The sequence below is a fragment of the Pseudorca crassidens genome, chromosome 15 (assembly GCF_039906515.1).
Source record: "Pseudorca crassidens isolate mPseCra1 chromosome 15, mPseCra1.hap1, whole genome shotgun sequence".
In the NCBI taxonomy this organism is placed as follows: domain Eukaryota; kingdom Metazoa; phylum Chordata; class Mammalia; order Artiodactyla; family Delphinidae; genus Pseudorca; species Pseudorca crassidens.
This window is the reverse complement of record NC_090310.1, coordinates 59,190,576-59,205,718: the sequence shown is the minus strand read 5'-3', so window position 1 is coordinate 59,205,718 and position 15,143 is coordinate 59,190,576. Positions and strand designations below refer to the sequence as shown.

Genomic DNA, 15,143 nt, shown 5'->3' with positions numbered 1-15,143 from the left:
ACCTCTATATTTATAGGTACTTCAGTGTGTATTTTCTAAAAACAAGGACATTCTCCTACATTCAAAATCAGGTAACATCGATCTATTACCTAACCTGTAATCCGTACTTAAATGCTTCCAGTTGTCCTAGTAATGCCCTATGTTGAAACTACCTTTTTCTCTGCCAGGGCTCCTATCTGGTATCGCAGGATGCATTCGACTGTCTTTTATCTTTGGCCTCCTTCAGTCTGGAGCAGCTACCCAGTGTTCCTTGACTCTGATGACTGACATTTTTCAAGATTCCTGGCCGGTTGTTTGTAGATTTGGCTTTGGGGTTGTCTAAGATATCTTAGCTGCTAGACTCCTATGGACAGAGTTGGTGCTGACCACATTCAGAGGCTGGGCGTGTGTCTTGGGTGACTGAGGAGGACCAGCGACCAGCCACACCAGCCTCCAGACACACTCCCAGGCCTAGCTAGGCCAGACCCTTTCTGTGGTTGCCTCCCCTCTGGGGTTTTGCACTCATCTCACTGAGGTCTCTGGCTTTCCTGTAGCATCCATCCCAGAGCCATGGTCCATGCCTTCCTCATCCACACCTTGCGGGCCACGAAGGCTGAGGAGGGCCTTTGCCGAGTGCTTTACTCCTGCTTCTTTGGTACCGAGAATTCACCCAATGACGCACAGCCACATGGTGCTGAGAGGGACAGGCTTCTCCGAAAGGAGCAGATTTTGGCCGTGGCCAGGTAACACAGTCCAGCCCATTGAATACACACTGATTATGATAGGTTTTCTGGGGGGCACAGAGAAACAGGAGGACTAAGAAGCAGAGAGAAAGTTTTAGAGTAGTGCTTTCAAAGAGTCTTCCACAGTTGTCACAAGTATTATATGAAAAAGAGTTAAAGACATGCTATTATCATCATCATTTATTATAGTTAGCATTTATGGTAATTTTTTTGTAGTTAGCATTTATTGACCTGTATGTACTAAGCATTTTATGTTCTGAGCATTTCGTGTATATGAACTCATTTTATCTTTGAAACAGTCTTTTGAGGTAGGTACATTATCCCCACCTTACAGATGAGTAAACTGAGCTACAGAGAGTTAAAGAAATTTAACCTGTCTAAGATTATGCATCTAGAAAGTGAAAGAGTTGGGATTTGAGTGTAAGCAGTACAAATTAAATATGCTTTGCAGTGCAGGACTTTTCAGGGCCCTTAGTGTGCCTTTAAGCTTTATGAATCTCTAAGGAGGAGAGAGAATGTGGTTTATGGGAATCTGTGCCAAGAGCCTCCCAAAAGCCCAGGATCCACAGGGTACAGTTGGGAAACACTGTTCTAGATGGGATGGCTGACCTTGGACCTTCCCCTCCCAGACCCAGTCTGAACCAGCAGGTACCAGAATCTCCTGGCCCCTCTGTGTTTTGGGTGGGGAGATTAACACTCTGGGGCAACCCTGGGCCAGCCTCTTGTTTATCTCTTTGTTCTGCTGGGCTTCCTCCCCCTTATGTGGCACAGAAAACCAAACGTGTCTTTAAGAGCAGCCTGTACATGGCCCAGATTGGAAGGTGATTCATGAGAGATAAGAGAGTAATTTCAAAAGCTGGATGTCCAAGTGCAAGGTTTTTCTTTTTTATTTGGAGAGGGCTGCAGGATGGGGTGAGGGTGGAGAGGTTGGACAGCCTGGGTTGGACATAGCTTTTACTCCGCTTCTCATCTCTTGTTGAGATGTTGAGGAGGCCTCTGTGAAGCAGGTAGGGGCAGGATCTTCATCCCCTGGTGCCTTTTCCCAGCCCGAGGAGCTGTGTTCAGAACCTGCCTTCTCTTGGCCACATGGAGTGAAATGGTTCAGGGCCTGGAGGCTGGAGCCTGGATTCCCATCTGGGCTTATGCTCCCTGCTCTGTGGCCCTGGGCAGGTCACTTCACTTAGTCTTTCTGGGGCTCAGTTTCTGCATCTAGTTATGGGGATAATGGCAGCTCCCAGCTCCAGGGGTGGTCCTGAGGGTGACAGGTCAGTGACCCACCTATTCTCTACAGGCAGGTGGAGTCCATGTGCCAGCTGCAGCTGCAGGCATGCGGCCGGCCTGCTGTGGACCTGCAGCCCCAGTCCTCAGATGACCCAGTGCACCTGCGTGAGTCCCCATGTGGGGCCTTCCGCCTGACGGCAGGGGACCCTTTCCAGGAGCCTCGGACAGTGGTGTGGCTAGGTGTGCTCTCATTAGGCTTCGCCCTGGTGCTGAATGCCCACGAGAACCTGCTGCTGGCAGAGGGCACGCTTCGACTGCTGGCCCGCCTTCTCCTTGAGCACCTCCGGCTGCTGGTCCCCACTGCCAGCCTCCTGCTGCGGGCTGACTACATCGAGGGCATCCTCACCCGCTTCCTGCCCCATGGTCAGCTGCTCTTCCTCAATGACCAGTTTGTTCAGGGTCTGGAGAAAGAATTCAGTGCTGCCTGGCCCCGCTGACCCCTCAATGGGATGGGACTCCCTAAGAGGGCAAGGAGGGAGGATGGGGATAGACGGATATACAGCCAGGTAAAATTTGGCATCTGCCTCCTTCTCAGCCTCCTCCCAGCTCTGGTGTGCTGCCACACCCAGGACAAATGGTTGGGACAAGCTGGCAGAAAAGGGGGCCGGGGAGAGGGTAGAGAGGAGGAATCACAGAGCTTCCTATGCCTAGAGTGACCTCGTGACTTATTCAGACTGCTGCAGCGGGCCAGCCCCGCTTGTCCTTGACCCCACTTTCTCCCATCCCTGCCAGCCAGCCCCAAACAGTCCACCAGCCACTAGTGCTGGGGCAGTAAGGAACGGCCGCTTGGAACTCAGCCCACTTTCTTCCAAACCCATAGTCATCGCAGTGCAAAAGCAGTCTCTGAGATTTCGAGGGTCAGGGAGCTGGCTTCTGCCTTTGCACCTACTTAGGTGCCATCATCAAGGATTTTGTTAGCGAGGACCTGCTCAGTGTCCAGCCCCACCACAGTTCACAAAGGTGTGAGTTGTTCAGCAGAGAGGCTCCATAGCTCCTTTTGGCCCCAGCCCATGCCCACTGGCAGCCATGAGATAATCATGGGCTTACTTTGTCTGCAGGGAGAGAGGGTGGTGGTGGGTGAGAGAGGTCTGATGTTGTCCTTCTCAGTTTGAATTAAAAGCACTGAGTGTGTGATTTCATCCTCTGTTTCTGTGAGTTTGATTAATTCACGTCTTTTCCTGTGCCACTCTGAGCTGGGTGTCTGAGCCTTCGTGGTCAAGTATGTCCCCAAGAGACTTCTTGGGAGGTTCTCCACCTCTTGTCCCCCTCATCACTTCTGTCTCCTTAAATGCCTCCTTCGGATGGTAGCACTTGCTTCCTCTACCAAAATGTGGTGGGTTGGTGTGGATCCCTGAGAAGCATGGCCTGAGACAAGGATTAGGTACAAGCAGTTTATGTTGGAGGTGATCCCAGAAAGTACTGGAAGGGGTGGCAGACCATACAGGTGTGTTACCAAGGGTAGGTAGGGAGCTAAGTGCACTAAGTGCCCCTGGGGGCCAGTACACAGCAGTCACCTCTGAATGACCTCACCTGAGGGGTGAAGGACTGTGGGTGTTTGTCTGGAACCCCCTTCCGTCTGATTGTGAGTTGGTCCCAAGGCAAATTCCCTGGCTTTTTCTGCCCCCACAAAAAGCCCTTGGGCCTGCCTGCACCATGGTCAGGCCCAAAAGGTTATGGATGGGGCACCCAACTGCTGTTCGGGAGTCTTTACTCAGTAGCTCCTAGTGATGGTTTAAAATGATTCAGTTGGATAAAACCTCAGTTATATCTATTTTCACGATCTACTTGTGACGTGTGAGGTATGGCTTTCTTGCATGGGCAGAACGGGCCTCCTCCTAGGTGGTCAGTGTGCAGGTGTGGGCCTGGTCTCATGTTTGCCAAGTATTAGTTGCCCTTTCGGCACCCAGGAAGAACCCACCCACACTCACTTTGGAGGCAGCACCTGTGATTGGAGTTTTGCCCTTCCAATTCTGCAGTGAAGGCCATCAGCCATGCCATGCCTTCCGTCACCACCATCACTACTAGGACAAGGCCACCTTCTCCATCCTAGGGTGCCACAAATCACCCTCTGACCTTGAAGCACTAAAGGGACCTCAGTCTGTATTTGTGGCAAGCTGTGCCACTGGAAATGTCCCAGAGGCCCCCAGTGGGACACCCCTGCCCTGTAAAGTCTGCTTTCTTGGCCTGCTACTCCCCTCACTCCAGGCTGGTGGTCCTTGCCGAGTGGCTGTATTCTCACAAGAACAGGCCCCTCTGACTTTGGTTGAAGGGCTCAAGCTTGGGTGGTCTGAAACCTTTCTGCTTATTTTTCAAACTGAACTTGAGGAAGAGGGTGAGACCCTATTCCCCTAGAAGCTGTGGGAAATTAGCGTTAGGTGAGGCTTGTGGTGAGGCTTGAGGTGAGGCTACTTCCTCCCATCAAGTAGAGGAAACTGATACACAGAGAATGGCAGAGAGTGAGATCCTTCCCCGAGGCCACTGAGCCCCTGGTTTCCGTGGTTCCAGATGCCCAGTTAGTACCTGGGTTTCTTTAATCATTCGAGTTTGCCCAGTGCCCTTCTTTATATTCCCACTTTTGCCCCAGTACCTCTGAGCCAGGTTTCCACCACAACTTCTTTTTCATCGAGCCTGCCTTGGCCCTGACACTCTGCTGGGTGCTATGCATGGTATAAGATGACTTGCTAGGATTTTGATTGGGAATGCATTGAATAGATGAAGATGAATTTGGGAAGAACTGACATCTTGACAATATTGAGTCTTCTATCCATGAACAGGGAATATCTCACCACTTATTTAGTTCTTTGATTCTTTCATCAGAGTTTTGTAGTTTTCCTTAAGGAGATCTTGTACACATTTTGTTAGATTTATATCTAAGTATTTCATTTTTGGGGGTGTTAATAGTAATGTTTTTTTTTTTTTTTTTTTTTTTTTGCGGTATGCGGGCTTCTCACCGTTGTGGCCTCTCCCGTGGCAGAGCACAGGCTCCGGATGTGCAGGCTCAGTGGCCATGGCTCACGGGCCCAGCCGCTCCGCAGCATGTGGGATCTTCCCGGACTGGGGCACAAACCCTTGTCCCCTGCATCGGCAGGCAGACTCTCAACCACTGCGCCACCAGGGAAGCCCAGTAATGTATTTTTTTTTTAATTTTTTAAAATTTGTATTTATTTTTGGCTGTGTTGGGTCTTCGTTGCTGCATGCGGGCTTTCTCTAGTTGCGCCGAGTGGGGCTACTCTTCGTTGAGGTGCACGGGCTTCTCATTGTGGTGGCTTCTCTTGTTGCAGAGCACGGGCTCTAGGCGCGTGGGCTTCAGTAGTTGTGGCTCGCGGGCTCTAGAGCACAGGCTCTGTAGTTGTGGCGCACGGGCATAGTTGCTCCGCGGCATGTGGGATCTTCCCAGACCAGGGCTTAAACCTATGTCCCCTGCATTGGCAGGCAGATTCTTATCCACTGCGCCACCAGGGAAGCCCAGTAATGTACTTTTTATTAGTATTGAAGTATAGTTGATTTACAATGTTGCATTAGTTTCTGGTGTATAGCAAAGTGGTTCATTTATACATATATATACATATTCGTTTCCATTATGGCTTATTACAGGATATTGAGTATATTTCCCTGTGCTATACAGTAGGACCTTGCTGTTTATCTATTTTATATATAGTTGTTTGTACCTACTAATCTCAGAGTCCTAATTTATCCCTTCCCCACCCCCTCTTCCCCTTGGCAACCACAAGTCTGTTCTCTATGTCTATGAGTCTATTTCTGTTTTGTAAATAAGTTCATTTGTGTCATATTTTAGATGCCACATATAAGTGATATCATATGGTACTTGTCTTTCTCTTTGTGACTTACTTCACCTAGTATGATAATCTCTAGGTCCGTCCATGTTGCTGCAAATGGCATTATTTCCTTCTTTTTTATGGCTGAGTAGTGTTCCATTGTATGTATATATACCACATCTTCTTTATCCATTCATTTGTTGATAGACATTTAGGTTGCGTCCATGTCTTGGCTATTATAAATAGTGCTGCTGGGGACTTCCCTGGTGGTGCAGTGGTTAAGAATCTGCCTGCCCATGCAGGGGACATGGGTTCGAGCCCTGGTCCAGGAAGATCCCACATGACGCGGAGCAAGTAAGCCTGTGTGCCACAACTACTGAGCCTGCGCTCTAGAGCCTGTGAGCCACAACTACTGAAGCCTGCGTGCCTAGAGCCTGTGCTCTGCAACAAGAGAAGTCACCGCAGTGAGAAGCACGTGTACTGCAAGGAAGAGTAACCCCTGCTCACCGCAACTAGAGAAAGCCTGCACGCAGCAACGAAGACCCAGTGCAGGCAAAAATAAATAAAATTTAAAAATAAATAAATAAATAAATCAGTAGTGCTGCTATGAACGTTGGGGTGCATGTATCTTTTCAGATTACAGTTTTCTCTTTTCCGGATATATGCCCAGGAGTGGGATTGCTATATCATATGGCAACTCTGTTTTTAGTATTTGAGGAACCTCCATACTGTTTTCCATAGTGGCTGCAATGGTAATGTATTTTTAATTTCAAATTCCATGTCTTCATTGTTGATATAGAGGAAAGGGAATGATTTTTGCATATTAACCTTATATCCTACAACTTTGCTATGATTGTTTATTAGTTCCAAGAGTTTTTTTGTTGATTCTTTCAGATTTTATGCATAGTTAGTCATGTCATCTGCTAACAGATATGGTTTTATTTCTTCCTTCCCAATTTACTTACCTTTTATTTCTTTTTTTTTTTTTGATCTTATTGCATTAATTAGGACTTCCAGTACAATTTGAAAAGGAGTGGTGAGACGAGGCATCCTTGCTTTGTTGCTGATCTTAGTGGGAAGGTTTCTAGTTTCTCACCATTGAAGTATGATGTTTCTTGTAGGTTTTTGTAGATGTTCATTATCAGGTTGAGGAAGTTCCCCTCTATTTCTAGTTTGCTGAGCATTTTTATCATGAATGGATGTTGGATTTTGTAAAATACTTTTCCTGTATCTATTGGTATGATCATGTGATTTTTCTTCCTCAGTCTGTTGATGTGATGCCATTAATTAATTTTCAGATGTTGAGCCAGCCTTGCATACCTGGGATAAATCCTACTTGGTCATGGTGTATAATTCTTTACATATTGTTGGATTCTATTTGCTAATATTTTGTTGAGGACTTTTGCATCTGTGTTCATGAGTGATATTGGTCTGCAGTTTCCCTGTATGCCTTTGTCTGGTTTTGGTATTATGGTAATGCTGGCCTCATGGAATGAGGAAGTATTTCCTCTGCTTCTATATCTTCAGGAAAAGATTTTAGCAAATTGGTATATTTTCTTCCCTAAATGTTTGGCAGACTACCAGTGAATCCATTTGGGCCAGCCTTGAATTTTTATTTATTTATTTTAAAATTTATTTATTTATTTATTTAAATCAATTTTTATTGGTGTATAGTTGCTTTACAATGTTGTGTTAATTTCTACTTGAATTTTTAAAATGTTTATTGTTTTAATTAAATTTTGTTTTCTAAACAGGTAACATGGTTTAGAAATCAAAATGATAAAAATGTTTTTACTGAAAAACTTGGTCCTGCCTCTGTCCTCATCTACCCGGTTTCCCCCTCTGCCCTAATGTATAATAGCCTTCTAGGTTTCCTACATATCTTTCTATCTCTCTTTATACAAATATAAGCGAATACGTACTTTTTTTGGCTGCGTTGGGTCTTTGTTGCTGCACATGAGCTTTCTCTAGTTGCGGCAAGCAGGGGCTACTCTTCTCTGCAGTGCGCGGGCTTCTCATTGTGGTGGCTTCTCTTGTTGCAGAGCATGGGCTCTAGGTGCGTGGGCTTCAGTAGTCGTGGCACATGGCTCTCAGTAGTTACGGCGCACGGGCTTAGTTGCTCCATGGCATGTGTGATCTTCCCAGATCAGGGCGCAAACGTGTGTCCCCTGCATTGGCAGGCGGATTCTTAACCACTGTGCCACCAGGGAAGTCCCGTACGTGTATTTTTATTCTACTTCCTGCTTGCACGGTTTTCTTACACAATAGATTGCCTACTATATATAGGATTCTGCACTTGTTTGTTTCATTTAACAGTGTATCTTGGAGATCTTTTTATAGCAGTACATAGTATTATTATTCTTTTTTTATTCTTATCCATTGTGTGGATATATTGTAGTTCATTTAGCAAACTAAAAATTACTGTGAAACAGTTCACATTAAAAAAGTGCTTAGAATTATAAAATGAGCATCTAAGTACTAATCATTCAACTTTTAAAAAATAAATAAATTTATTTATTTATTTTTGGCTGCATTGGGTCTTCGTTGCTGCACGCGGGTTTTCTCTACTTGCGGCTAGCGGGGGCTTCTCTACTTGCGGCTAGCGGGGGCTTCAGTATTTGTGGCGTGCAGGCTCAGTAGTTGTGGCTGGCGGGCTTTAGAACGCAGGCTCAGTGGTTGTGGCACATGGGCTTAGTTGCTCCGCAGCATGTGGGATCTTCCCAGACCAGGGCTGGAACCCGTGTCCCCTGCATTGGCAGACGGATTCTTTTTTTTTTTTTTATAAATTTATTTTGTTTCTTTATTTTTGGCTGTGTTGGGTCTTTGTTGCTGTGTGTGGGCTTTCTCTAGTTGTGGCGAGTGGGGGCTACTCTTCCTTGCATTGCGCAGGCTTCTCATTGAGGTGGCTTCTCTTGCTGCGGAGCATGGGCTCTAGACATGCAGGCTTCAGTAGTTGTGGCACGCGGGCTTCAGTAGTAGTGGCTCGCAGGCTGTAGAACACAGGCTCACGGGCTTAGTTGCTCCACAGCATGTGGGATCTTCCCGGACCAGGGCTCGAACCCATGTCCCTGCATTGGCAGGCGGATTCTTAACCACTGCGCCACCAGGGAAGTCCAACTCATTAATTTGTGCTTTTATTTTCATTAAGTCCTTCCTTCTGCTTTTATTTGGTTTATCTATAACTCTTTAAGGGTGCTTATTAATTCTTCTATTTTCAGTCTTTTTTACAAAATTGGTATTAGCGGATTTCTCCTGGCAGTCCAGTGATTAAGATTCAGCGCTTCCACTGCAGGGGGTGCAGGTTCGATCCATGGTGGGGGAACTAGGATCCCACATGCTGTGCAGAGTGGCCAAAAGAAAAAAAAAATTGGTATTAGTGTTTAAGTTATGAATTTTCCTCTGACTGCTGCTTTAGCTGTATCCTACAGGGGTTCTGACATTTAGTATTTTCACTGTTGATATTTTCTAGAAAATCTAGTTTCTTTTTTTTTTTTTTCGGTACGCGGGCCTCTCACTGTTGTGGCCTCTCCTGTGTGGAGCACAGGCTCCGGACGCGCAGGCTCAGCAGCCATGGCTCACGGGCCCAGCTGCTCCGCGGCATGTGGGATCTTCCCCGACTGGGGCACGAACCCGTGTCACCTGCATTGGCAGGCGGACTCTCAACCACTGTGCCATCAGGGAAGCCCCATTTTTTTTTTTTTTCCTCTCTGATTCCCTATTTTTGTACAATTTCCTAAGAACAATATTCCTGAGTTCTTATATGTTAAAAAACATTTTTTTGGAGCCTTTATACTTGCTCTTTTTGCCTGGGTGCCCCAAAGATTCTTTGTTTTCTAGTAATATTACTAGACTATATATTTTAGTATAAACATTGTTTTTTTCAAATGTATATTGAAATCCTTTTTTATTTTAGAAACACTTTCCTGAATTATATTTTTAAATAGCTATTGTATTTCATTGTTTTTGTTCCTTTCAGGTATGCCAGTTATGCACTACTTGGCTCTCCTTTGCCTGTCATCCATAGCTTTCTTTTTTCCCCCATAATCCTCTGAACATGGCAGATCCCAGGAAGCAGGAAAAGAAAAAGCACGCCCTGAAGATGAATCTTGTATTTCAGTGAGATAGGAACTGCATCACAATGGCACCCCTGGACTCAGTTTAGCTTAACGTAGGAGAGAGCCTGCAGGCTATGAAGTTCATGAGGTTCACCCATGTGATTCAGATCTCTGCCTTCTGGGTGGTTTGAGGTCTTCCACCCCTGTGGAGCTGGCCCATCCTTCAGTATTCCAATACCAGTTGCTTGAGCCCTCATCCTGCCTGAAGTGGGATACTCGGTACTGCCCCAGCACATCATATGTCTCCTGGCCATCACTTGTTCTCATCTTCTGATTTTGCGGCATTGTCCTTCTCACTTGGGTCTCAGTGCATGTGGCTCCTCCCTTCTCTCTGCCCTGATGTGTCTGCAAAGAATACATGCTCTTTTATATTGTGTCTCTTGTTTTCTACATTATACTTAACACCTGGCACATAGCAGGCCCCCAGAGAATCAGGTATCTGGGTATAGCAGACTTTTACTAAAGTTTAGGGGGATAGAGGAGAGTTATAGAATCACAGAGCAAAAAACTTAAGATTGATTGTTAGACACTTGTGTTCCCTCAGTCTCTTGACCATTCCCCCCAAGGGGGTCTTCTCACTCCTAGTTCCCCCTGGTCCTTGGCTTCCCATCAACTTCCAGGTTGCTCCCTTCTGCTTTATTATTATTATTTCTTTTTTACTAAAAACTGTTTTTCCTTCTTCTTTTTATTGTGAAATATACATAACATAAAATTGACCATTGTAACCATTTTTTAAATGTATAATTTAGTGGCATTAAGTACACTTTTACATTATTGTATCTTTTTTTTTTTTTTGACTGCACTGCGTGCCATGCAGGATCTTAGTTCCCTGGCGGGGAATTGAACCTACACCCCCTGCAGTGGAAGCGCAGGGTCTTAACGACTGGACTGTCAGGGAAGATCCTGTACTAATTTTTAATAGCTTTCTTCACCCCACCCCCATTATATGTGTTTATTTATGTGTTTTATAGTTTAATGTTTCTTTTTCCCGTCAGATTATAATCTCCAAGAGGGTTTATATTGTCTCTTGTTTTCTACATTATACTTAACACCTTGGCACATAGCAGACCAGGTGAATGAATGAATTCATATTGAATGAATGAATGCATGAATGAATAGGTGGTTTATAGAAGCCGCTTGGGGCCAAGGATTCTGCAACATCACCAAGTAACAACTTTTTCTTTCTCCTGCGAAGCAGATAGAAACAATAGACTGTGTTATCTCTCAAGGTAGGTACTGCCCAGGATCACAAGTCCCTTTCCCAGGTGATAAGCTGCTTGTTGCAGCAAAGGAAACATCATGTAGCATCTGCATGTTTCCTGCTGCAAGGCCCTCTGTGTTCAGAAGTTATGAGTTACACTGGCTTGCTTTCACATTTCTATTAATGAATAAGAATGATCTTTCCCCTCAGTGTTCTGAAAGAGGTTAGAGTTATGATTGGCTGTTACTATAGGCCTATGATTTCTGCCCCTAGGAAAGGTGAGTAAAAAAGTGGTCAGAACTCCTGCTCTTTCTGAAAGTCACCTGGAGATGACTTTATCCATCCTAGTTATACAAGCCACACAAGCTTGACGGCCCAGAAGTCTTTGGACCAGCAGAGATTCCACCTTCAGCTAGAGCTGGGAGCAGAGCATTTACTGTCTGGGCATTGTTTGTAATTGATACTTAATCAGAAGCAAAAGGACATTAAAACCCTTTGATAGGTCTCTGGCTCATGTGGCCCTGTAATATCCATGTGATAAAAACAAAGTAAGGGGCTTCCCTGGTGGCACAGTTAAGAATCCGCCTGCCAGTGCAGGGGACGTGGGTTCAAGCCCTGGTCCGGGAAGATACCACATAACCTCAGAGCAGCTAAGCCCATGTGCCACAACTATGGAGCCTGCGCTCTAGAGCCCACGAGCCACAGCTCCTGAAGCCTGCGCGTCTAGAGCCCACGTTCCGCAACAAGAGTAGCCACTGCAATGAGAAGCCCGCGCAGCGCAACAAAGAGTAGCCCCCGCTTGCCACAACTAGAGAAAGCCCGCACTCAGCAACGAAGACCCAACGCAGCCAAAAATAAATGATAATTTTAAAAAAAAATCTTAAAAAACAAAAAACAGGGCTTCCCTGGTGGCGCAGTGGTTGAGAGTCCGCCTGCTGATGCACGAGACACAGGTTCGTGCCCCGGTCCGGGAAGATCCCACATGCCGCGGAGCGGCTGGACCCGTGAACCATGGCCGCTGAGCCTGCGCGTCCAGAGCCTGTGCTCCGCAACGGCAGAGGCCACAACAGTGAGAGGCCCGCGTACCGCAAAAAACAAAAAACAAAAAGGAAGTCCTGGGCAAGAGGAGCCTTCTCTGATCCGGAGAAGTCCTAAGGTAGGTGGTTGATAACAAAATGATCAATAAAAATAACTTTCCTATGTCCATGAATAATGAGTTAGTACATATAATGAAAGACAAGATCTCATTCAGGATAAAGACAAAAATACAAAATACCTAGGATCCGACATAATTAGAAATACATTGTGTCTATACAAAGAAGATCTATGAAATCTACTGAGATGCTAAAACCAGTCAGTGAAAGATTGATGAGGAACAGGACTTTTATGTAGCCTTTCAGTGAATTAGTTATTAGTTACAAATGAGGAAATAGTAAATCTATCGTGGAGAAACTGGAGGGCACCCCATTTATCAAGTGATCGAAGTGAACATCCCCAGTAATGGAACAAATGGACATCCTGTGCCTCCTGATGTGCAGGAAGGACAGTGTCACTTCTGAGTGTTAAAAATGTTTAACTTGGGGGCTTCCCTGGTGGCGCAGTGGTTGAGAGTCCGCCTGCCGATGCAGGGGACACAGGTTCGTGCCCCAGTCCGGGAAGATCCCACATGCCGCGGAGCGGCTGGGCCCGTGAGCCATGGCCGCTGAGCCTGCGCGTCCGGAGCCTGTTCTCTGCAACGGGAGAGACCACAACAGTGAGAGGCCTGCGTACCGCAAAAAAAAAAAAAAAAAAAAAAAAAAAAAGTTTAACTTGAATCTGATCAGGAGGATGAAACCAAACAAACCCAAATAGAGGAAAATTCTGACCTGCAGTCTTTAAAAATACCAAGGCAGTGAAAGGCCGAGGAACTGCTTCTGATTAAATGAGATCAAAAAACATGACAACTCAAAGCAGTGGGTGATCAAAGTTGGATACTGAATTAGGAAAAAATTGTTATTGTCTGGGCATTATTAGGACAATGATGGGACTTGGAAGCCACAGACTTTCAAGCGATTCGTGGACAGAATTCATGGGATTCTGCAGTTCAGATGGGGAAAAAAATGCATCTTTTTCACTAATTACTATCTGAAATTAAGTTTTAATTGTTCTTTGTTCTACTTTATTATATAAAATGTATGAAATGCTGCTGAGACTTTGTAGTGTATTGTGAAGTACCTGCATGGTTTAAACTGATTGCATTTTCAATAATAGTGTTTTCTCTCCCCTCTGTGTTGGTGCATAAAGGTCTTTCTGTTGGTAGGATTCTGTATTTACCCAACATTACACATATTTAAAGTGTACAATTTGATGAGATTTGACGTATATATATACTCATAAAACAGTCACCACAATCAAGATAATCAACACATCTATCACCTCTCCCCTAAAGTGTGCCTTTTGTAATTTCCTCCCTTTTAAAATGTTGGCTACAAGTGACAATGCTATTAGCAGGATCTGATACTTGGTCACCAAAAGAAATTTTGGGTGTTTTAGTATCATTATAGAATTGATGCAGATACCTCAGATTATCATCTTTGCATGACACTATTTACATATTTATTTACTGAAACATTTGTTTAATACTTTAATGTATTTCAGTATTGGGTTTTGTTTTGTTTTGTTTCTTTGTAACCCTATGTATCTTTAAATGCCTTTAAAAACATTGTTCTGGCCTATGGACTTTACCAGACAGCCCAAGGAGTCACTGGCCCAAACCAAGTTAAGTGCTCATGTTCTAAAGAAACAGAACAGCCCCATGTGTGAGACCCTCATGTTCTGGCCTGTAGGGCTCTTCCACAGGCCAGTCCCCATATGGCCCTTTCAGAAACAAGCCAACCAATGGATGTGTGCAGAACTTCCTTCATGCTTTTTATTGCCTCACTCTTAATGTGAACAAAGTTCACCAGACATTTGGGGAAAGCCTACAACATAAAAGAGAAACTAAATAAACAACAAGAAATGGTTTCAGAGGAAAACCATGCAGGGAACATAAAAGATTTTTTTTTTTTAAAGAAGGCTTTCTAATTGCTCTCTTTAGTAATTAGCTTCAGAAAGATATCACATCCATAAAGCAAAACCAGGAAGAACAGATAACAAGAATGAGTTCTCAATGCTATTCCTTACATTAAAAATTAATTAGAAAATTTAGAAAATAAGGAACCTAAGAAACAGGATAAAATAAAGGGACAGAAAAGGGAAGGTACAGGGAATCTTGTTGCTTTGCCCAAAAAAAGGATCTGAGTACTTGGGATTTGCTAGCTAGTTCCAGAAGTGGGAGGCATGGTGGGGGCTGTGGACTAGTGTGGTAGATTACCCTGACTTCTCAACCCACCGTTGAATCACACCCTTGCAGTGTGAATTTACCTCACCTTCTGGACGAGGTGGAGTCTATTTCCACTCCCCTTGAATCTGGACTAGCCTTGTGACTTGCTTTGGTCAATAGAATGTGGCAGAAATGATGTACCATTTGGAGCCTAGGCCTAAAGAGCATTTTGCTCTCTCATGGAAACCTGCCCAGCCATCATGAAAACAAGCCTAGGCTGGCCTGCTGGCGGATGAGAGACCACATGGGCAGAGATGATCCATCTCAGCTGAGCCCATCCTAGGCCAGTCAGTTCCCAACAGAATTGGCAACTGACTTCAAAGTCATGAGTGAGCTCGGATAAGATGAGAACTACCTAGCTAAGCCCAGCCCCAAATCACCAACCCACAGAATTGTGAGCTAAATAAGTGGTTGCTATTTTAGTCTGTTACATGCTGGGGTAGCTTTTTTTTTTTTTTTTAATTTATTTTAGGCTGTGTTGGGTCTTCATTGCTGCGCACAGGCTTTCTCTAGTTGTGGCTCACGGGCGGTAGAGCGCAGGCTCAGCAGTCGTGGCATACAGGCCCAGCCGCTCCGCGGCATGTGGGATCTTCCCGGACCAGGGCTTGAACCCGTGTCCCCTGCATTGGCAGGCGGATTCTTAACCACTGTGCCACCAGGGAAGTCCCTGGGGTAGCTTTTTTACTC

General features: G+C 45.2%; 1 protein-coding gene across 6 annotated transcripts in view; it reads left to right on the top strand.

Annotated features, from left to right (window-relative positions):
• The window catches only part of AP5S1 (adaptor related protein complex 5 subunit sigma 1), a 40,212-nt gene that overhangs the window by 886 nt on the left and 24,183 nt on the right, over nt 1–15,143 (top strand). The window contains exons 2-4 of one of the 6 annotated variants that reach the window (XM_067707576.1): nt 17–71; nt 534–722; nt 2,014–3,142. The exons of 4 other annotated variants lie outside the window; for them this stretch is intronic. In XM_067707576.1, coding sequence (XP_067563677.1) covers nt 550–722; nt 2,014–2,440 — 600 coding nt within the window. In that variant the 5' untranslated portion in view covers nt 17–71; nt 534–549 and the 3' untranslated portion in view covers nt 2,441–3,142. Of the gene's footprint in view, nt 1–16; nt 72–533; nt 723–2,013; nt 3,143–15,143 lie in introns of those variants that run through there. One more of the 6 variants, XM_067707575.1, reaches the window with a different exon arrangement.